A 25017-nucleotide genomic window follows, 5' to 3' on the forward strand; every position below is an offset into this window, starting at 1 on the left:
GAAACCCCTGATCAATAACTGGGTTGGAGAGCAGAAAATCAACAGTCAGCCTGATCCCCCAACCTCTGCACCACAGCATCAGGGTAGAAAGAAACCCCTGATCAATAACTGGGTTGGAGAGCAGAAAACAGACAGTGAGCCTGTCGAAGAAAAGCCCCACCAAAACAACTCCACCTATCTCCTCTTTGCTGCGAAGGCTGCACCAAAGTCTCTTACTTCAGACAAACCAGAACCTCCTAAAAGCAGCTCCTCACATGGGTGGACAAAGAAACTGAAAGTTGGTTACTGGGTGGACAAATTCCATCATAACCGAGAGAGGCAGGATGAGAAGAGAAAGCTCAAGACTGAGGAGCAGTATGCTTGTTTTACGGCCTACAAAGAGAGCCGAGCAGGACAATGATTGTCACAGTGGAGGATCTGCTGAAAACTAAAACAGCATCCTCTAATCCAGTGGTTCCCAAAGATAAGGGCCGGCAACCCCTGCTCTAATCCATGTCTTAGAAACAGATAGTCACCCTATCTCTTTCTAAGACACACAGGCTCAGGACCGAAAAACAAAAATCACTTGACAAACAATTAACAATCACAGAGAAGATTAAACATCCAAATATGAAATACAATTAAAATACAAAGATCCAAATAAATACAGAATTGACAATAATTGGAAAAAAATTATCAAAATAAAAAATATCAAAATTACCTCAAAGTTGTCATGGTGATGTGATTCTATCCAACGGGCACAGATTCACTTGCTAGTGTTGCCTTATTGATTGATTTAGGCTCACAGCGCATTATTGACGAGCGCATTATGGAGAGAAACGCACCAGAGGGGACGAGCTGACAACGTTGAAATTATTCAAAATGCAGAGGCTGTGAATGTTCAGTTCTGTTTGTCTATAAATAGGCAACAATATTAGTTCAATCATGGTGTTTCTCTTCGTTAACGATTATTGAATCGAAATAAGAAATAAATGCACGCCATTTATTTTTCTGTCATTCCAAACATATTAACATGTGTGGGGGAAAACGCGATCTTTATGCCTTCTTTTGTTGTGCCTCCTCCTTTGTCTCCTCCTAACTACAATAACAGCAGCCTTTTTGTGTGTAACACTGGTCTCCTGTATTAGCATCTTCCTTTCAAAGATGTTAAATATAGACACCGTCATAATCACTACAGTTTTTGTCAGGCTTGGTAAATCGCAATGCGTGTACTAACATAACTTATTTGCATTTTCTCCTCCCAATATTCTGCACGCTAGAGCAGAAACGCCCCATGTTGCATATCCTTAGACCATCCAATCGTGGAGCTTGACCGGCAGCCAACTAGTGGCTTCAAAATAAAAGTTCTGTGCCGAAATACATTTCACATGTGTGGCAAAATGATATTAAAATGACTACGTATTTGTATTAGTAATGAAGGTTTGCATATTGTTGTGTTGATATGTTGATTTATATTTACGGACCGATAGTCGCGCTAGCTCGAAGCTAGCTCATCGAACGGAGCTCAGACCGGAAGTATGGGCCATGACCCTCATTTTAGTATGTTGCTAACCACATACTAACGGTCGGGTTAGTATGTAGTTATATTTATTTTGGCTATGTAGTAGTCAGTATGTAGTGTGTGGTTTCAGACACATACTACATACAGACTGACGGTCGTGCTAGCTTGATGCTAGCTCATCGAACAGAGATGGGACCGAAGTATGTCACATATTTTAGTTTGTTGTAGTATATGTAGTAGTATAGTATATGTATAGTATATGTAGTATGTAGTTTCAGACACAGCTGTAGTTTCAATATTGAACAAGAGGTGGAATAATAATCTACTTTTGCTCCAAATATTAAAAGGCTAAACTGTGTATGACTCTGAATCCCACCAACAGAGACAAGAGGGGTTATTTGTCGCTTGTTACTTTTTATGGTTGTCTTTCTTAACCTCCCTTGTATTTTAACTACTCGTTATGAACATTATTTTGTCTGTATCACGACAAAGAAGAACACGGATGTTTTAAAAAAACAGGTTATGTAAAAAAAAAAGAAAAAAAAGAAAAAGCAGTCGAACCTGCTCTTGAGTTGCTCCTAATCTGTACACCACTGTTCTTCTGGTCCCGGCTGAGCTTACATTACGTAACAGAGCTGTACAGCAGCTTTCATGTGTGCTTTTCTTTGCTGCATATACAGTCTGTTTGTATTCGCAGAAGTGTCTTGTGCGTGTGTTGCGCATGTGTTTGTAGGCCTGCATGTTTGGCGCCAAGGCGGTCGGGTGTTATGGCTAGAGCGGGTGATTCTAGCAGCAGCTTGAACGATGGGCAGAGCTCCTTGCTTCCTCTCCAATCTGTGCTTCCATCACGGAGCAATCAGACGGGTTTGATAACGCTCAATCTGCTGCCGCATCGCACAGATCTCCCTGTCTTCTCCTCACCCACTGCTTTCTTGCCCTCATTACCTTCACTCGTCCTCCTCCTCATTGCACTCTCTGACATCGTCTCATTAGCCTTATTCCTTCCTCCTGCTTACCTCTTCCTCTCTATTACGAATTTTCTTCTCCTACTTATTATGTCTTATTCAGGCCTTTTTACCTTTGAGTAAGTCTGGTAAGTGATCTTGAATTTTAGGAATTCAGTCCTTTAAAGACGGAATAGAATAAAAGGTCAGTTCAGCCACCTTACAAAACAGTGACACGCTTTACAGAACACGCCTTTTTTTTCAGATTAATTTTGGGCTTTATTTAGATATGGCCGTGTAGAGTAGGAGATCAAGAGAGAGACTGGGGAATGACATGCAGGAAAGGAGTTGCAGGTTGGACTTGAACCCTGGACGCCCTTTGAGGGCTAAGAGCACACTCACAGTAGGCCATCGGTACCGTTCCCAAGCAAGCTTCATCCTCAAAGTCCATTTTTTTTTACGCATAGTACACTTCCTTTGCCCTGGCACGTTTGGACGAGTTGAGTTTTATTTCTGTATCTGACTTAAATAGAAAATAAAATAAGCCACAAAGTCTGTAAAGTTACAGGCTTGTTCTCTGTGTTGTTCTCCGATGTGCGGACGTAGACTCAACAATGCGTCCATTATTTATTTTATTATTTTTTGAGTCCGCTTCATGATCATGTAAAGCCATGTACAAGAGGTAACTGTGCTCAGGTCCGGTTAGTCCTGGAGCAGTGTGAATGCAGGCCAGCGGGGGGAATGGGGAGCGGGGTCAATAATTGCTTCAGTACAGTACGGGACAACTGGGCCTCGTGTGAGTGCGCACCTAATAGCCTCTGTACATGGGGCACCGCTAAAGCGCTAGCTAGGCCATCAGCGCCTCTCAAGAGGAGCTTTTAACTGCACAGGAAAAGTTTTATTTAAAGCGGTATTTACCTTCATTATGTTACAGCGGCAACGTGTTTAGAAGACATATCTTAAATCTTGAGACATGAAACTGAAACTATCTGCAAAACAAGATACCAAAAGCAGGAATGCAACAACTCTCAATATAATATTGAACAATTCGGTATGGCATCCATGCTTGTAAAGTGCTGTTCTACGGTTTTGCGGACAGGCTTCCATGCAAAGTATTTCTTTCTGAATTGGCTCTGTTTGTGTGTGCCTGTAAGTCCTTGCACTGGGATAAGGAAACCCCTTTCCAGCGAGTAAATATCCAATCATCATGCGCTAAAGTTAGGGAAGCTGACAACACTACACACATTATACTTTTACATGGCAAGGGAAGTATTATTCAGTTTCTGATTGATGACACAGAAATAGGAAGAAGCTGTCACCGTTGTTTAAAGTTGCTTTAATTGTAGGCATTACCGCTTCCTGGCAAACAATGCAAGGCAGTTTATAAAAAACACAGCAAGCAGGCCATCAGGAGTTATATAAGGAGTGAATGAGAGGAGAATAAAATGTCAAGTGGTGGTGTAAAGATTTACAGATAAGGTTAAGCTCTTGTATTAATCTAACTGATTTCCTGTTCTGCCCACAGCTTGTCATCGCAATGACCTGTTGAGCAGTCAATTACTCTTTAATGCCTCCGAATATTATTGAAGAAGGTTTCATGTCAAGAACATAAATAACAGATACACCAGAAAACCCGTTTTTACCCACAGTATAGGAGTCTGAAGATGTATAGAGCTGGAGAGTAGTAAGAATTGAATGGTTAAACTCAATGGTAATAAATACAGTGGGTTTAATTGTGTAATGATTTAAGAAAATTAATTTTAGAGTGTAAAATAGATAAAAACTGTTTTCCACTTTCAGGAAAACAGCTCTTGATTTTTATGTTGATCACTGTGACGCTGCCGAAGCTGTTTGAATGTTTCTCTGATCTCCCAGAGAAGGAATGTCAGAACAATAGGTGTTTCTCTTTGTCGAGCTTCCTCAGCTTCTAATTTTAAACAAGACGAGCGGAAGAAGAAGAAGACAAGGCATGACAAGGTGGTGCAACAAATACCTTCCTAGTTTATCAGACATTAGTCAAACATTCCAGTGTACCTCTCTTGCGACACATTTGAATTCAGTGCATGCGTGTGTCTGTGCGTACCTGTGGCGAGCAGCTTGCGTGTGCGAAGGAAGCTGATAGCCAGCCTCATGATGGAGGCCTTGTCCAGGTGAGCACTGACGTTGTGGGGGAAAGGCAGCTGGTGAGCGAGGTCGTAGAAAACCTCGGTCTCTTTGCTGCGCCTGCAGCGAGCCGCATCCCGAGACTTCTCTTTACGCCGCTCTGAGCTGTTCCTGGATGGGCAGAATCAGAAAGAAGGACAGTTACATCTTCAGGGCATTTATTTTGTTACTTTAGAATGTTTTAAGTTTCATAATTTCCTGAAATCAATCCGTCCTGGAAATTAGTTTTTTTTACATCCTTGAGATGGTTCCTGTATGAATGCACTCATTGTACCGGTCTCTTGACATTACTGAGACTCCAGCATGAAGAACCCAATGATAAATGACAGCTTCATAGATAATTTTACTGAAGTTCACTCAGAAGTGGAAACACAAGAAGCGTTTTAGAATAAAGTCTCAGACAAGTGGAGTCTCAAGTCTCTGCTGGCACAGTTCAGCTACACTTTAAGACATAGACCTATAAACCTGGTGGAAAAAAACACATTGGAAAAATTCTAAAAATATTAAAGAGCCTGTGATGTTAAAAAAAATGAAATGCCAACCTATCAATCTACTACAGATTTGATTTCAACACAGATGATATCGAGAAAGAAAAATAGGACAAAGAGAAATATTCAGTATTTGAGTTACAGTGACATACTGTATAAAATAAGAAACATAGATCTATGACTATTTGCTTATTTGTTTTAAGACATTTACTTACATTTTAATAGACAATAAGGCCACGTTTATCTCTGCTATCCAGTTCGTTAAAGGAATTAAATTTGACTTCATTTGACGATTTTATTATCTCAAATTGTTACAAAAAAACCCCACTTGAATAAATGTTTATTTGTATTTTAATGCTTTTCTAATCAGTTTCCTCTATCCTCTCAGCCTTATAGCTTAAAAAAAAGCTATATATTAAAAATATGATTAATGATATTTAATGATATCTCAGATGACTTTAGGTACTGATGTGTCCAGTTCAGTGTGTTTATTTGATCAATTTGTTCCTTTTTGATTTGGATTGAGCAAGCACTTTATTTGATTTGACTACGTGTTTGGAGGCCAGCCACCATGACGCTCCACGTGTGGGTTTAAGGCTTTAAATAAATAAAAAGCAATTTGTCTCTAAAAGGAAACCTCAAAGTGGACAGCAGTTTAGAGCTGCTGAGCTTTGTGGTTATTTTCATTTCATCAGTATTATTCTGTTGTTTAAGACAAGATAGAAACATTGGGTCAGTAATACTTAGAATGAAACTAAGAAAATCATGTCTATAAACACTTTGACACCCACACAGTGCCAGCCAGCAGAACTCTGGATTACAACAGTTACTTCTCATGTGAGTGACCATCTTGTCTTACATCTTTTCCACAAGTGTTTGATAACTGCAGTTGAGGGATCACCACAATAAATGTGTGTATATATACTGTATATCTATCTCTAAAGATTGAAATAGATCTAAGTATCAGATTTTCTCTCTCCCAACATCAATATCTGTATCGGCACCAACAATACCATATCAGTAGATTATAGATTACTATAGATTACATCCTCTTTAACATGTCTCCATACCACCATCATTAAAGACATGATAGTTTTAATCTTTGAAAGAACAAAGTTCTGGGAACACAGATACATATACATAATGTAGCAACAGGTGTGCCACCAGTCAAAAGTGTGGACACACAACAGTAACAGTATTATCAATTATACAGTATATTACTGTAAGTCATTATATTATAGCTACTGTAAACTGTACCCACTTTTTTTTTTCCACATTTTATAATGATAGTAGATGTTTAAATAAAACAGTTCATTTCATTTTTGTTTTGGAAAGAAATGCATACATACGTAGATATCAGCTTCACTATTTCTATTTATATAAGAAACACAAGTCAAACATTTAAGCATAAGCCTTTTGATCAAAATGTTTTTGAGACAAGAACATGCATTTCAATCAGGCGTGTCCAAACATTTGACTGGCACTGTCAAGTGACTAGAATTCAGAGGGAAAGATTCAACGCCTGAATGTGTGAATAATGCTGCACCCGCAGGTGAGAACTCTTTCAAATTTTGCAGAAATAACAAAAACTGTGTCAACCAATTATTCACCTTATTCACAGTTTGAAAGTTTGGGATTAATTGCAACAGTTTTTATTTTTTTCTACCCAGGCAGTGGTTTACACCCAGCACAATAAAACTGTTATCAGCCCGGAGAACATCTTTAATACTTCCGCTGTTGCTACATTTTTATTTTCAAGGACCTCGGGCGTTACAGAAAGGCCATTATTCTGTCACCACAACATGAAATGTAGGAAGTGTTAACAGAGTGCCAGTCAACTCCAAGCCTCACCGCTGGTCTCATAAAGAGCAACATGAGTCCCACGAGGAGGATTAAAGAGTTTGTATTCCAAATTCAACTGATGTCTGTGTTTCACAGCATCAGAGCGAGCATGTTGTGTTTTAACACGTGCAGAGCATGAAATCAGATTAAGGTTAAAGACATCTGGCTGAACAAAGAGCTTCTCAGCGTCTGATCTGTCTGCAGGCTCTGTGACGATGATAACTTCAAAAACCACAACAGATGAGGTGAGGCTCTGCTGAACTCTAGATGCTCTCCTGACTCAGTGGTGACACCGTGCTGCTTATCACTGGGGGATCAAAAAGCTGCTACAGGACTGCAAACAGACAAACATTTTATCAAATCAATTCAAAAAAAGGAAAAGTACCGGTAAGTAGCAAACACAACTTGTGTGCAAAAAAAACAAAACAATGGGGCCAAACTAGCGACGAACAAGTTCTTTGGAGAAGACTGAAAACAATAAAGATAACAAAATAAATGATAGATGGAATACTGAAAAGCACATCATTACATCAAAATGAACCCAATCTGAGCTGTTTGTTTCAAATGACGTTCCACAGAAATGATCAAATGTCATTTCAAACGGAGTAGAGAGTAATCTATCTTCCTGTTCTCGAATATGTACCTGAACACCTTGCATATTCAACACTGCTATAAAAACACAGGGAAATGTTAAATCAGATGTTATGTTGCATTCATGTGCTATCAGAATAATCTGGAAAAAAAAAAAAAAAAAAAGATTGTCTTGCTTTGAAATTGCACATAATCAGACTGTTGAGAGGAAGCAATGAACGACTTGCTGAGTTCATGTCGAATTAGAAGAAACCTGGTGGATGAAAATAAATGGTGGGTTGATGAAACTAAAAACATCATGAAAGGAAAGTTTTTTTTTTTATTCCCTCATTTGTAATTTGACTTTTTGTATTTAGTTTTGACTGCAGGTTGATGAGACAAAAAATGGCCAGATATTGTAAGGATCTTTTCTGTAATGCTGTCAAACACTAAACTATCTGAGCCTGTCAGTGGGAAAAACATGCCCTGTCACTGGCAATTACCACATCCTCCATGCGCTCACTACAGCACAGTTCGCTGCCACACCAGTCAATACTCCAGTTTCCACAGCGAGCACCATGGTCCATCTCCAACGCGTTCACTTACGCTCTGCTCTGTTTCAAATAAGCTCCAATAATATGTTTGACGGAGCCCGCTGCAATCACGTGTCCATCCTAATATAATAGCTCGACCCAGAGAGGGAGTCAGACAAGGAAATGCACAGAGCATCCGGTCAATTTCAAAATAAAACACAATACACGGACTCAGTGGCAAAGACGGAGCACAGCACGCACTGTGGAAATTGGAAGTTAATGATGTTCTTTGATCAGGCACTTTGTCTCACACGGATAAGCCAGCTAAAAGCTTCTGAGGCCAAAGCAAGATGTCTTTTAAACAAATGTTGCATCATCATGACGATTAAAGCAATCAACAACTTCATCTGAGCCACTGCAACTTAGTACTAAATGTTCCTACAACTGCAGGTATGGTATCAAAGTCAAAGGAAAGCTGTAATTGTTGAGAGAGAAAACTTGTGTTTAGTTACACTCTGAAGCTTTGTGTCTTTGAGTTCTTTTGAATTCGTACCAGTTTTTTTTTAAAATTACCTCAGTTCAACCATCATCACTGCCAACATTAACAAAAACACACACACACAACCTGACACAGTCACTGAGTTCTGAAAAGGCCGACATGTTCTCTTGTTCTCTTTCACAACCTTCTTCTTCCCTTTAAATTACACTGTGGCATTTTTGATTTAATGACTTACCTTGAATTTCTACTACACATGTTAGAGTTCTTTAGAAGACAACATCTTGTAAGATTGTTGCCCTAGATTAGTTTCGATTAGTTTAGGTCCGTGTATTTATCACAGAGTGGGCAGAAAGAAAAGGGTGTCAAGGATTAACTGAGGTGAAGAGAATACAGTTACAGTGAGGGAAGCAATCAAAGCAACTATCATGTTTCATATGTGGCAAGTGTTGTGGTGGGGTTAGCGACAGGGGAATTCTATAATGACTTAAACAGTGAGTCTGTTTTGACTCATTGCATCCTGTATACATCCAGTTTAAATGTTAAAATAGGGGGATTAACGGTGCTGGAATCTGCACAGAACAGTATCTTAAAGTACCAAACAGCATAAATGCTGCAGCAAAGGAGCAGCAAAGTGTGGCCCCATGTACGGAGGCTATAAATCAAATCAAGTCAAATCAAGTTTATTTGTATAGCACATTTAAAAACAGCTTCATCTGACCAAAGTGCTTTACAGGCAATGCATAAAAGCAAGAAATCATGTAGACATATAGTCCTCTAAGTGGGCAGTCCAGGCTCAAATCCAACCTGCAGCTCTTTTTTCTTATGTCATTCCCCATTCTCTGTCTTTCCCTGATTTCCTAATGTATCCAGTGTCCTATCAAAATAGTAAAAGCCCAATAATAAACACTTTTATCAACTTCCACCTCATAGGATGAACTTATTTTTCTTTCAACACATATTTAATGTAGATTGTAACTTCTTTTATTAGGGATTTTATTTTGAAATCTTTGGAAACTATTTTCAAACATGATATAAAAAAAATAAAAAAAAGCACTTCAACCCAGGGATCTCAAAAATTGTTCCATCTTCTGTGAATTAAATGAGAAAATGTCATATCTGGGGACTCAGAGTTTCTTTACTAACTTAAACTTTTTCCAGAATGTTCTAAATGAAGAAACAGAGGAAACCTAGAGTATGACAAATTGCTCTGCAGCAAGCTGAATATGTTTCCTGCATATGTATACGACAATCAAAAAGAAAGAGTGAAAACCATCAACAACTTCATTGTTACAAAACAATCACATTTTAAAATCCTAGATGTCACAATCATGCAATCAAACACTTAAGGGAGACTATAACACACATCTAATAGGAGAGGCAGAGCACAGCGGCACCATTATCTTATCTCATCGAGTGTGTATTGCATCAGTGTGAGTCCCTTATTCCTCAGAAACTCATTAACCCCACTGACAACCAGCCATACCCTCATTATTACTGATGAGCTGCAGACAGACACTTACCGCCTCCACCATGGCAAGTCAACTGGAACGGCTAACTTCTGCTATCTCCTGAGTCTGTGTGTGTGTGTGTGTGTGTGTGTGTGTGTGTGTGTGTGTGTGTGTGTGTGTGTGTGTGTGTGTGTGTGTGTGTGTGTGTGTGTGTGTGTGTGTGTGTGTGTGTGTGCGCCACACTACACTCTTTGATAGTCTGGGACCATTGTTGCCGCAGGTCCCTGCAGACTATATCAGGATATGAGACAATAAGAGTCGCAACTCTTCATCGAGGCACCCAGCCTTCTGATGTCCTCACGCACACACACACCAGAGGTCAAAGTGCAGGAAGTGCACTCACTCTAACACTTTTACTATGTGTCTACCACGTAGAGTGTCAAAATCACTGCCGCTCTACTGGAAAATTCCCATACTGTCTATGGTTATTACCCCATTCCGTCTCTTTAACTCCATTCTTTCCAGAAACCATTGAGTGATCTAAAGTTCAAATATTCATACTGTAGTCTTTTAAATTTTCTAGTTATAAGACAAAATAAGCAATTTGAAGGCTAAGCTTGAGCTGCAGGAACCTGCAATGTGAGGTTTTTTTTTTTTTAACTTTTATAACATTTTATCAAATAATGATTCAATTCACCAATAAGCTTCAGTCCCTCTGTCACCGGGAGGTCACACAGGTGCTTTTCTTTCATGCATCAAACTTACATTTTCAGTCCAGTTTGTTGTACCTTTAATCTCTGACTCTCACTCTTTAGATTTGTGCTCGGCTTCACACACAGCCCACCCCCTGCAGGACCGGTTCAAACTGGTCTTTGTTTAGTTTTTCCGACTTCTACATTGTGTCTCTTATTGGCGTCTTACAGAAAAGGTGCTCCACAAATAAACTTCCCTTCAGCATTCACCTTCGTTGGTCGCCATTCAGTGCAGCAGACATACACATGCATGAAAAGACAGGCACAGTGTGGCGGCGGAGGTGAATGAGTTTGTGCACTCACACTAAGAAAATAGAGCAACTATTTGAGTTATGCCAAATACCGCATATTATCACATGAACCATACGCCTGTAAAGGTAAAACGTCCTAATGCAAGACTATTGAAGCTTATATCAGAAGGATAAAAGTAACTTATCTTCTCATGAAAGTCTTGGCATTATGAGAATACATTTGTTCCATGGAACTGATCCGATCTTATACTGGTAACGGGGCTGATATTGACACAATTTACGTACGTTCGGACTGACAGTGCCGATCAATGTCACTGAACAAGAAAGATCGTTGGGCACTTAAAATGTTCTCAACTCGCACAGTCTCACTTTGAAGACATTCAGACTGAACTGTAAGAAGTGTCCACAAATGGTCTCTATGACGACATTCAGACGAGAGGGAACAGCGCCTTCAATGTGATCAGAAAGTACAATACTTACAAATCATTTTAAAAGATTTACTTTCCTTACAGTTGCTGCTTCCTGTATGTATGTGAAGCCAGCACAATGTCAGGTTTACTACAGCTTTGTGTAGCTTTACACATAATACCAACAACAACAATAACCCTATTAGTTAAGATACTAAAAATATCTGAATCGGTATCGGTGCACGTATCGGAATCGGACTGGAACTGAAAAGAAGTGGATAGGTGCATCTCTAGTTATAGAGGAACACATGCAAAAATCTGTATATAAAATAAAAAAATTAAAATTAAAGATAGCAGAATAAAAAGCGATACGTTTTGATTAAACACGAAGTATCAGCATCAGCCACTAAAATATCGACGAGTCTTTGCCCGTAAAGGTCATCATGAGTTAACAAAGTGTTTAGTTTTGCAGGTCCAGCTAGCGCCGGAACATTCATTTTTAATCATATTCATTCTGGCTATTGTTCTTCCTATTCTGACCATTTGTGTTTTTTCTCTGCTGTGTGCAAAAGCCATCAGATAAGGTTCCATTCCCTAAATATCTGGACATTCCTTGACAATGAGTGGAGTGATTGTTTGATCACAGATTATAACATGACATTTGAATGACTTATACTTAGTTTACATTTGGGCCTGACCGATGTGGCGATTTACATCATGCTTTTGCTAAGTCATTTTTAAAAGCTTCTCATCTGTGGGAAATTATTAGTCTTTTGTCACTTATCATGGAGTTCAATATACTTTAGTAAGCAATCTATTGAATGCATATGTGGCTTTACTGCAGGCTACATGTTCAAAGGCGGTGACCGAGTTGTTAGTGCGGGCGCCACATGTATGGAGGCGGGCAGCCCGGTTTCGGGTCTGGCCTATGGCAACCTTTGAAAGTACATGAACATGTTCCTCTCACAAAACAAAGACTTGCTCTGTCATGTAACATTTCAACTGCGGCCAATTAGAGATGTGTGACAGATACACACCCAGCCCGTCACAACAGTGTCTTGTGATGATTAAAAAGGTCACACACACACACACACACACACACACACACACACACACACACACACACACACACACACACACACACACACACACACACACACACACACACACACACACACACACACACACACACACACAAAGCCTGACAAACATACTGAAGACGTCATCAAGACACACAAGCATGTTCACCTGTGACTAATGACGCTCCGCACCAACAAAATAAATATAGCCTGAAACTTTTTATCTTCATGCTGATAGAGTTGTGGCCTAAAACAGAAGCCCTATATCTACCTCTGGCTGATTGACGTCCTTAAATGAAACACAGCAAAGTTAAAGATGTAGACATCACCTGAGTCACACCCCTGAATCCCATTCTCACCAGAACACTGATGTAAAAGCTCAGATAGCAAACTCTGTTCTGCTATGATTCACCGGCACATCTTGATGCTGCTTTTAGACCTGTGAGAATAGGAACCTGAGTCGGCCAGATGCCAGGTGAAAGCTATTTTGATCCTCCTGCACTCACTCAAATATTACATGCAAAAGCCCTACAAGGATCTCTGAGGTCCGCCTGCAGTGTGTAAGCGGTCACTACTCTGGGTTTCTGTTTGTTTTCTTTGCCAAGGTGCTGTTGTGATTGTTAAAGACATGAAGAAGAGTTGGTGTGTCATGCTCCTTTTTTAAAGGTATTTTTTTTTATATCTTTGTACTTTTACTGTACCTCATTTCATAGGGAAAAAACTGTCATTTTGACTTTAGCTAAAATCCTTAGTTAATCTTCATTTAAAAGAAGAAACATGATCAGCTTTGAAAATATGATTCAGTGTAATAAATACAATTTTTATCTTCTTAGAAAAACAAGTCTTGTTATGTCCCATGTAGATGTGTGGTATTAACTCCTGCAGCAGAGACATTTCTTCTCTGATCTTCTCATATTGCATTAACTGTTAAAAGGATCTTTTTTTTGTCTTGTCAAGATAAAAGCATTCTTTTGAGGACAACTTCACGTTACACGATGACTGCAAATTAATATAGTGAAGATTATTCTCTCAACAATCGACCTGCTCGCGCTAAGCGATGCATAAATAATATGTTTATGCTTTCAAAGGTTTATTCTACACCTAAATATGATTTGACCTACAGGTGATACAAAAAAAACCTTAAAGGGACAACTCAGTGCAAGGTAAATAAAGAGAAAGAAGGTCTGCTTTTCAAGGTTGGGGTTGACTTATTGGTCAAACTGACACAAGACTGTCACTGAGTTGGCCGTAGTTCTTGCGCAGACAGACCTGGATTTACTAAAATGTAACATATATGTAGAATATGTCATCTGCTGGATTTTTCGAACGCACGTTTTTTAACCCAAATCATGAAATTATTCTAAAATCACTGCGTAATCAAACAGTCTCGACAAGGCTTGCCTTAGTGTTTTCTTTTCCTTCAAATTCTAAACTCTTACAACGTCATGGTGTTGATGACACACTTGTGATGTCTTGTGATGATTTTATGTGTAAGTGTTCTTGTTCTGTCACTCAAGTAAATGGTTTCAGTGCTTTTTCCAACATTAAAGGAATGATAAATCAAGAAAATGATGGACTGAGACGGGGGGGGGGGGGGGGGGGGGGGGGGCAGGTAGCAGACATACCTGACATTCTGACAGTTATGTGATAGAAATAAGGCTGTCACTCGAAACCACAGACACAGTCACAAGGCCAGTCAACACACAAGAGGCCAGAGGACACACACAGACACACACACACACACACACACACACACACAGGCATGCACTCACATGCACACGCAGACACACACGCACACTCACACTCAAAAGCTAAATGTGTGGTTATCAGCTGTAACAGGTGTAAGAACCTGAGTCATAGTGTTGGAGACGACAGTAACAGCTTGAAATGAACAAGAGACAACAAGTGCAGTCTTCACACTGTCAGAGTGACTTAACACACAAACTAATTCAGAGTCTGTGGTTGATTGTTAGTGGATCACTAAATGACTCAATACTAGAATTTTTCAGGAAAAACAAATGTGAAAGGATTTTTTTCTTTCATGTATTTCTAACTTTTTTAGCCTGGCTAAATTTATTTTGAAGTGATTCCCGTGGTCTCATTATTGGTCAATACTATGTTTGTTTGTTTTTATCACCCAGGGGTAGTACATCATCATGAAATGTATTTTCTCATGTATTATTTATTATTCTTAATTCTCTATTTGATCATAATTTTGTCCTTTATCTATTCTCCAAAACTCCTGCTCAGGGAAAATGACTAATCAAGGACAGAAAAGTCAATTTGATCATATCTATCGTATCTGTATGTTAGAGAAAAATACACAGATGTTCCTGGAACTTTACTTACTGGAACTTTTACATTACTTTTTGCAGCTTAATCTAATTAACGATCAATTTAGAGAACAATCTAAATAATGAGCCTAATTGGTACTTTTATAATCTGTTAATGATAGCTGCCCAGATTAACACAGTACAGTAATAATGACCGTTTTGAGTGCTTAAATTATAAAGTGCAGCTGACATTTACAGCCTTTACTTAAGTCTAATCTCTAATCAGCCCCCCCCCCCCCCCCCCTCCAAAAAGGCAGCAGAGAATTAAACAATGCTGCTGAGCCAGTTCTTATTGATTAAAACTCGTTCGGTAAGCTCATGGGCAGGCTAAAGCTACTTTACTTTTTTTTTTGATTGACACATCTGTTAATGACTCCAAACTGGAACACTTACAGGCATTAGAGCCCAACCGATTTATCGGCCAGCCGATAATATCTTCCGATATTAGCACACCAAGTGACTAGCGCCATCGGCTAATTAAATCTTTAACAATTTTTCACATGTCCAATACCATTTCATTTGAGTTTCATTGTATTACACTAGCAGTTCTCTTTCTGGCTGTCACCAGCAGAGTGTACTATATGGATTACAACAAGCATATCTCTGTTTGAGAAATGCATTTGATAAATCAACACAATAAATGTGTGTGCATATCTAAATCTATCTATCTTTAAAGATGGAAGATAGATAAAGTAAATATCTGCCGATATTTCAGCAACAGATTTTTTCCTTCCATAGAATTGGTATCGGCAAGAACAATTCCACACCGGACGGGCCCTAACATGCCTAAACACTAAAAAAGATCTAGTAGTATCACAATGTCATGTCCACTCCATATCTTAATACAATGAATAAACAAAAAACACTCAAGAGAGGGAGGAGCTGCTGCTGCTCCTGTCCAACATATTGTGTCTGTCATATTGCTGTTTATAAGAGGACTGTTAATAAAGTTCTCCCCTGCAGCACTCTCTGTCTGCACCACACAATGCTGTGTCAGGTCAGATCTGCAGGGAAACATGTCACGGTAAAGTGTGCGAGACGGCATCAGTGCCCATGTGCTACCATAAGAACATTAGCTCCAACGATAAATAATGTGTCAAACCTCATTCTTTGTCTAGAAATGGCCATTTATTTCTCTAGAATTAATTAAAGTATTGAGAACGGAAATTTGGTTTATTCTGTTGATTGGTCTATAAAATTTGAATATCGACGAAAAAGCGCGACTGATGTTAGTTGATAATTAACAAGTAATAGAGTAGGATTTTTGACACATGCATCATCAGATATGACTTTATGTAATTTAGGCTAAGCTCTCTGAACCTTTAGGGCTTATTAGCATTTTTTTTCTGACCGACAGTAAAATGTTGGATTAAATGTGATTAAACTGAACGTGTTTCTGCATGTTCAATTTTAAAAAATGACACACTCAAACATAAACATGCTCAGAAAAACACAGGCCCTGACATTAGCTCCTGCTGCACATGTGGTTGTTGTGATAACAAGCCCAGAGGTGCTTATGGGAAACAGATCCTGTAACCAGAGCAGGTGTCAGGCTGTGTGTGTGTGTGTGTGTGTGTGTGTGTGTGTGTGTGTGTGTGTGTGTGTGTGTGTAGGGTGTGCGTGCATTTTGTACGTGCATGCATCTGTTTTGGTGCACCCTTGCAGGTTCTGTAGATTCATCAGCTCTGCGTGGTACATTTACTCTCCTGCTGTGACACTAGAAATGTTCTAAGCAGCTCCATGTTGTTTCCATCACGGTCACTGACAGATACATTTACAGATTTTTACTGACTGAAGTCAGAACATTAAAGCACACCCTGAACTGCTGTTCTGTACCAGACGTTTAGCCTTTATAACTACATACCAGTTGGTTGTGCGATCTTATGGTTCCTATCAAAGGGAAGATTCACAATCCAAGCACAAGTAAAACTGTTAAAACACAAGTTTGAGCAAAAGTAGAATAAATAAGTAAATTATTTTTCTTGAGCTCAATGCAAAACCTGAAAAGGCCAGAACTATTGGGGCCCTTATGCGGTACATTTAACTGTAGGACATATGAAGTTGGTTTGAAATGCAGACAATCTCCCTCAACAATATCAAAAAGTTTAGGTCAGTCACGACAACCCTGAAGGAGATGAATACAGAATGGTGTATGATAAATGGACTTGAGCTTGTATAGCAGGAGTGGTTTCTATGAAGTGACACCATCAGAAGTAACTAATCCATTCATACGCCGCCGATGAAGCAGCAGGAGCAACATGTTGCTGCAGGAGCTGGGGAACGAACCCTAGACCCTCCGGATGAGAGACGACGACTCCACCAACTGAGCCACAGCCACCGGTTTCTTCATATAAAAAAAATGCTGAATAAACATTTTGCAATCCCAGAAAGAATGGGCGTAACACTCAAAACGCACTTTCACAGCCAAAACAACAAACAAACTTTGCTGTGTTACAAGATAAGCAATGTGGACTCCAACATCCCACTTTTCTTAATGAAACATAACACATCTATATTAAAAGGGAGTCCTTTATGTTGAGTAGTTACTGAATGTTCTTCAGACACTTGATAATTCAGTCTTACAGCCTCTAACCTGACAGTCAACTTCATCATTATTGATTTTTACTTCAGATTGGAAACCTAACATCAAACATGTGAGGGCACTGCAGGGGAAATTAAAGGATGCATGCAATGTTTTTCTTCTTAAAGCTACAGCAGGGTTGTTATTTGAGAATCATTTTAAAGCTTAAATTGTTTAAAAGGCCTAAATCCCCAGATTTTGTAGCTGAGACAATAAAAAAAGTATTTGTTTTTCTGCAATCCTTCTTCTTGTCCATACTCACAACATTAATGTCTAATGTGCTTTCAATGGGACTGTCATGGCTCTCTCTGTGGCTCCCTCCTGATTGAGGTCCATTCCTTTCACCTGCTCAAACCTGCACACCAGCTCCCCATCTTTTGTGCTTGTTTTGTTTTTGAGTCTCATCCTGTTTTTCCTGTGCTTCAGGATCAACATTCACCCACCTGCCTTCCTGCTCAGCCATCTGTCTCAACCTGCTCTCTGGACTCAAAACCACTCAGCCACGCTCACACCGCTACTCTGCTCTGGTCAGCCATCATCCCCTTCACTCTGCCAACCTCCGGTATCTTCAACCCATCTTCATCTTCATTTGCTACAATAAACCTCATTACCAATCAACCCCTCTGTTTATGTGTCCTGCATCTGGGTCCTAAATTCACTGGTCGTAACAGGAACACAAACACTGTCCTCCATTCAAGCAAACATTCATTCTAACATTCATCTCAAGCTTCAATGGTCTTGAAAAAAACGTGATCCACCTTTCAAACCCTTGAAGTAAAAAGAGTCTCAATTCTTATATGTGAGAGATTTATAAGGACATACAGCGTTCTCTGCACACTTTTCAAAATGTTGAACTGCTCCTTTATTTAAATAACATTCATGTGTTTGTATTTTCAGCTTGTTTTCTTTTAGAATAAAAGATGTTTCTTAACCCCATAAAGGTGGTTTAGGGTCACACAAGGCCAAAGAGCCTGTCCACACCCTAAACACAGACACACACACACACACACACACACACACACACACACACACACACACACACACACACACACACACACACACACACACACACACACACACACACACACACACACACACACACACACACACACACACACACCTTTCCTTGCTTACAGTGGGTCTTCCTGTAGTTGTGGCGCCTATAGCCGAACACAAACACAGAGCAACAATACAGTGGAGCTAATCTGTGATCCTGAGGAACAGAGAGTTCTGGAAACACAGCCAAATACACACACACATGCACACACACACACACACACACACACACGAACACACACGCACACAAACAGCTATCCCAGACAGGGGCCCCAACTCAATCAGGGGAAGAACGATGCAGGAGATTGCTGATGATTCTGATAGTCCATGAAAGACACACACACACACACACACACACACACACACACACCACACTCTGGCACAAACAAACAAACCCGCCCACGCTGCGCTGATGGTGGGGATAGACGGGCTGATTGAGGCACAGAAGGGTGAGAGCAGAGGGGGAGAGAGAGGGAGCACAGGTGGTGTGAGGAAAGTCAGCTGACCGTACAGAGACCCTCTTATCAGAATACCAAACAAGCTGTAACACTCCGGCTTTAAAGGCACACATACAAACTCTGGATACTTGATCAAGTGTTCATGTGTAGAAGTGTATTTTGATTTTAGAACAACTAAAGGGTTATTTCACAAAAACAAGTGTTTTTTTTTTTGGTTTTGTTTTTCTTTTTGTGTCTTTGCTTTTCCTTTGGTGGTGTCATGCCATACATGTTTAGGTCTAAATTGTTTCGCTGAGTGAGAATTCATCTTCCACCAGTATACCCCCAATACTGGGGATGAAGTTTGTTCAGGGTCACCACAGCATTTTTCCCACCTGATCACAATTCTGCAAGACCCTCATCCAGGACACCAGGTCTGGATTCCTGTGTGAAACCAAGACGAACTTGATTTTTTAATTTTTTAATTTTTTTGGGGGGGGGAGGGGGGGAATAACAACAATTTAACGTCACCATCATCATAGAAATACTTTAAAAATATATATATTTTTGGGTAAATATTTTATTCAAAAGTGGGGAAACAGCCAGGAAATGAGGGGAAGAGAAAAGGGAGTGACATGGGAGGGCCAGGTTTATTTATTGAAGGATTGATGTCTTTTCCAGTGATTCTTCACATATTGACTCATCTTCAAGCATTTAATCTTTTACTTAGTGAGCTTTAGAAGATTCATTAATTTCCTAAAAGAACTTTGTAAACCCTGATGTCTCAACATGAACGTCGTTTTCGAAAAAGAGCATTAAGTCCATTGTTCACATATTTTATAGAACAAAGGTGAGAGGAGCTGGGGATCAAGAGTCGGTGGTTTCAGACGACAGCTTTTGGGCTGATGAGTAATTAAGCATTTTGTTTGTCTGTCTGATTTCGATGCTATCAAAATAATGTGACAACCTATAGGGGAAGTTTGAAATAATAGGTGAGGACAAGTGTTCTCCCTTAACGGACTCGGTACAGTTTGATTTGTTTTTATTTGATGGCTGAGGTGAAAAAGAAGATGGAAGCAGTCTTTCAGCAGCTTTCATGTCCTGAAATGCAGACTGAAAACAGGAATGATGAAGTGTAATCTGTCGAGGATTAAAGAGACTTAAAGAGAAAGGAATGTTAGTCTCGTACTGTTTTTCACTCTGTCACCCTGCTCTCACAAAAACTCTCTCAGAGCACCTTACAGTCAGTCTAGTTTGCAAAGTAGCCAAACCAAAAAGCATGAAAAAAGCTCATGTTTGAAACAAACTTGTGAGAATAACGTTATAATGTTTTTTTTGGTTTTTTTTTTAAAGAACGACACCAAGTTTTTCTAAGGGCTCTGAAGGCAGAAAAAACAGCTCAGATGTAGTTTCATTCTGTAAAGAGTGAAAGGCTCTTAGTTAGCTCTGCTGAGTTTTCACAGCTTTTTACGGTCAACAAATCCACTTTGGAGAGGAGTATGAAATTGTTGAGAAGAGGCTCTATAGGAGAAGCTCCTATAGAGGGTGGGATAAATAAAAAGCGAGATGCTCTTGGGACTTCCTGTCAACACGGACAGACGTTTACATAACCCAAAGAAAATGGTGAAGAAATGTGTGGTATTAAGAAGCTTTAGGATCCACTAAACCACTAATGCAAAGTTTCTTTGATTGACCCCTCCCCGCAGCTGTACAAGATCATTTTTGAGGATGCAGTTTAAAAAAAACATGTTTTTTTCAGAACAAGTTTTCACTTGAGAGAATCTGCACTTCAAACATTTTGCAAAGTTTAAATACTGTTCATTCTGACACAGCACAGTTACTCTGATGGTTTTAAAGGTCCAGTGTGAAAGAGAAGGGCATCTATTTGAAGAATTGCATGCCATCTACAACCTCGCCACTAGATGGCACTAAACATATACACCACTACTCTAAATCATTTATTTCTAGAAGGCTACTTTACTGCAGTTATGGTCTTTATGGCACCGTGCGAAGCTTTTGGCCAATACTCATCTCTGGAGCGATGTTAAAACAAGAGAATTGTGAATGAGTACAAGTGCAAACACACATGACTGCCCCAGGTTTTCCACTCATTGAAGTTCTGTAGAACATCAACAAAATGTATTTTACATTGGTGATGCATTGACACCATTGGGGCAGAAGAATACGTAGCTAGCTATCAGCCAACCTTGGATAACTTCATGTCAAATTGCGGACTGTTAAGTTGGCAAAGAAAGAAATTAAGTACAAGGAGAGTGTGTTTTTTTAATAAGGAAAGCAGCCGTCCTGCTTTCTGAAATCATTTCAGATTCAGGCGAGACGATGGATTACAAACTGGCGCACTGCCTAAAACAACACAAAGAGTAAGAGACAGGAACAGCAGCAAATTAGCAAACATCAATACGTGTTTATTTTTACACTTCATAGTGTATTAAATCATATATAGCACATTAGTTTTTTTTTTCTATATTTTGCAAGCCTATGAACTGTAATCTGCAAACAAGTTAAGCAAAGCAACAGCAAAAGTTAAAGAGAAGACTTCCGCCGACCGACTGCAGGAACAAAAGTGCGTCAACAAAAATGTCTTTGCAAATGTTACATGAGAAAAGTTAAGCATGAGGGTTTTATAAAAACTTCTTATTTCATATATTAAGCAGCTGGACTTCCATGGACATCTGGAACATGTGACACACAGGAGGGGATCGGGGGCCATTTCGGTAACAGAGGAAAAGGAAGAAGGAGAGCTGGCGCACAGGAAATAGGAAATGGCAATGGCGACAGAGTTCTGAAGGAGGGGAGAGAAGGGGGGGGAGCATGTAGGGCCTGCTCAGATGACCTTAAACATGAGGAGAAACAGAGGAGGTAACAAGAGGGGACGACAACAACAACGAAGTGAGCACAGCTGGGAGTCCAGATTCGATATGAGAGAATGTGATACGAGCAAAAATACATAGAAGAGAAAAAGAAACAACGACAGCGAGCACGAGCACGAGGCTGAAGGAGGAGGACGAGGAGGAGGAGGGCGGCTGGGAATGAATGAGATAAAAATAACAATGGAAAGATGCAGAGAGAGGTTTCCCAGACCACCTCCTCTCCCTCCCCTGCTGTTTCCCCTCACTGTGTTGAGGCCTCGGGGGCCGCTGGGGCTTCATGTACAACTGACCAGGGGCCTTCAGACTCTACCGGTTATCGGGTTTACCACCAGAATGTTTAAAATCAAGACATAGTTACATTTTGCCTGGTGTGTGCACTCTATTTGTGCGTGTTATCTAGAACCTCTAGATCGGTTTTTATTGGCTAAGGCCTGTAGCTGCACTGTGGATAAAGTTTCATCATGTATGTAGGCCGATAAACATTATCATAATAATTGTCTATTTTGCCTCACGTCGTCCAAAGTGTCTCAATATTTGGCTCATCATCAAAATCAGAACTGGATGATTTCCTGGTAATAATTATTGAAGATGCAAACATATCTTGAATACAGTTCAATCTATTTTCAGCTTTTCGAAGAACAGTCCACACCTCGTTTGATTTCTTCTTCATTGTTATAAAACAGAGCAATAAAAGCTATTTAGGGGCTGCCATACACGCTGTTTGTTCTGACCCTCTGATTGGACCCAGCAGGCATTTTCCCTAAATAAGGCGCCCCTACCGTTTACAGGCAACATCCTCAAATCTACAGTTCATGTTCAGAACCAAAATACATTTGGGAACACTTTGTGAAAAGGTTGCTTTTGGTATGTTCAAAACACAAAAACCAGCGGGTTAAGTTTGGAAAATGAATCGTGCATTGGGTTTTGAATGATTATTCAGATTGGGAAGTCAAGAGAAGTTGATGTCTAATTTGGGATTCAGAGTCGGGCCTCTTGGTTTCTGTTTGACCTAACTTTGGCCCACAACCACACTCTACTGAGTCCCCAATTGTGCATTATCCCCATTCTTAATTATATAACTATTCACATAATAAGGCTCGTATAAGCTGTAGCACAGGCGACCTAGACAGTTGGGTAACAGTCTCACATATACATGGTAACAAATTCAGACGTGAGACAATCCTCTGCCCTATACTGCTTTAGTTAACAATCATTAAACCACGGTATTATCCTTTATATCTGTATTATTCTTGTCTCAAGTGCTCTCAGGCGTGAATTATTAGTACCAAAGTTCATTCTGCATCTTCACAAACCTCTAAAGTTTAAATTCCACCGCTGTTTACAAGTAGCAGGAGGCTTTAAGCAGTTGGCCTTCTCCCCCTTCAAACAAACCCTGCTGTTTTTCCTCCTAAGAAAAGTGATCACAATAAACCAGAAAACAAACACACAATTCACTTCATCGCTTCAAACTCAGTCTAGTAAATATTTCTCTCTCCTTTAATCCTTGTTTTTTGTCCAGTTTGATCAGACTCCCTGTCTTCATCTTTGTTGTTCTCTTGTTTATAACTGTGAAGTCTTTCAGAGCACAAAGACCGACTCTTCACCACACAGAGAGGGAGACTCATTGAAAGCTGACAAACACACTAAGAGGCTTTAAATGTCACTTCTGCTATAAAGCTGCCGCTTGTTTGGAAGTTGATCGCAGATAACAACTAACTAAATCAGGATGACATTTTTTTTTTGGCTGAATATGAGTAAATAATTTCTGACAGATGGCATGTGACCCAGATCGATTCCTTCCCTAATAAAATAAACAGACACAGACTTCAGCTATGAATCAGGAAATCATTGCAGGAAGTAAAGAAGTGATTCCTGTAAGTAATCAAACCAAAAGTAAAACTAGGTCCCGAAAGTATCCAGGACAATGGATTTGGGATTTTCCAAATGTATTAGAGCCGGTAAACAAACAGACTACTCACCTTAAAGAGAAAGCTTGCAGGATTCTGTGACATTTTCATACATAGTTTGAACATCTGTTGTGACAGGTTTTGATGTTTCTGATTTACGACTTCTGACTGTAACATCTACGTATGTCCTGATAGAGATCACAATAGTTAAATGAAGTATTCAGGCAAACACTTCATATCTCCTTCAGTATGAAAAACAGATAACAGCCTTTCTATGATCTAAACATAGCCATAAGATGATTATCATGCCTTTTGTTGGCATTTGTTTGCAGAAAAATAACAAAGACAGTGATTTAAAAAAAAAGAATTAAATCATGCATGGTGCATATATTTGTTTGTGTCGCATTTATTGTCACATTTAACATTCATCGTCTCTTGAGCAGAAAGTCGGGGGTTCGATCCCCAGCTCCTGCAGCTACATGTCTTTGGGCAAGACAATAAACCCGGCGGAGTATAAATGTGTTTGAATATGATTAGCTAATACAGATGACTCCTTTAAAAAGTAATCTCTGTCATCAGGGTGTGGATGGGTACGAGAGACCTGCAGTGTAAAAAGTGCCTTCAGTAGTCAGAAGGCTAAAAAAGTGACAACAAGCTCAAGTCCATTTATCACTTACAAGAAGTTGAGACCCATTGACGACTTGACTGCTATGAAATATGGCCCACTTGAGAACTGATGAATGAACTGAAGAGTGCTGACTGGTCCTTTTTAATTAAATGAGCTCTTCCTACTGTACTGTGGGCAACTTTCAGATTTTTTTTCAACGATTGACAATAGGATCCATCGAAAAGGTAAATAAATAATTAGTCTAAAAGATGAAAGTAAGCGTTGGTTGCAGTGTTTAAAATTGCAAATGAAGGCTTGACCTGGACTATAACCCCGATGAACTTTAAAGCATAAAGAAAAAAAATGATAACTTCCCAACATTCAAAGAGAGATTTTTATGAAACGTATCACCGGCTGAATCTAAATTCTGTTCACTCCTCTGACAGATACGCAGAAGAAGAAAGTCCCTCTCAAGAACAAGAGTAACAAAACTGTGGTTCTTCCATTTTTTCCCCCCCGTTTTCAAAAGCACAACAACTAACTTTTCTGTGTGAAAGAGGCAGTAAAGCCTCTCAGACAGTCCGGTTGTCAGATGTCTGGGATCTCTCTCTGTCTCTCCTGCATTCCTCTGAGTTTCAGGGAGCAGGTTGAGCGGCAGCAGTGAGTGGCGTGATGTTTGGGTAGTGTTTGGAGGCCATGCCGGCCGGGGTTAGCACACAAAAGAGGCA

The 25017-nt window shown here is 39.7% G+C and overlaps 1 protein-coding gene across 1 annotated transcript in view; it reads right to left on the minus strand.

Annotated features, from left to right (window-relative positions):
- epas1b (endothelial PAS domain protein 1b) overlaps positions 1-25017 on the minus strand; it is a 60479-nt gene that overhangs the window by 29783 nt on the left and 5679 nt on the right. The window contains exon 2 of the mRNA XM_020655661.3: positions 4529-4719. Within this exon, the coding sequence (XP_020511317.2) occupies positions 4529-4719 (191 nt within the window). The remainder of the gene's footprint in view (positions 1-4528; positions 4720-25017) is intronic.

This window comes from Labrus bergylta, chromosome 10 (genome assembly GCF_963930695.1).
Source record: "Labrus bergylta chromosome 10, fLabBer1.1, whole genome shotgun sequence".
Lineage (NCBI taxonomy): Eukaryota > Metazoa > Chordata > Actinopteri > Labriformes > Labridae > Labrus > Labrus bergylta.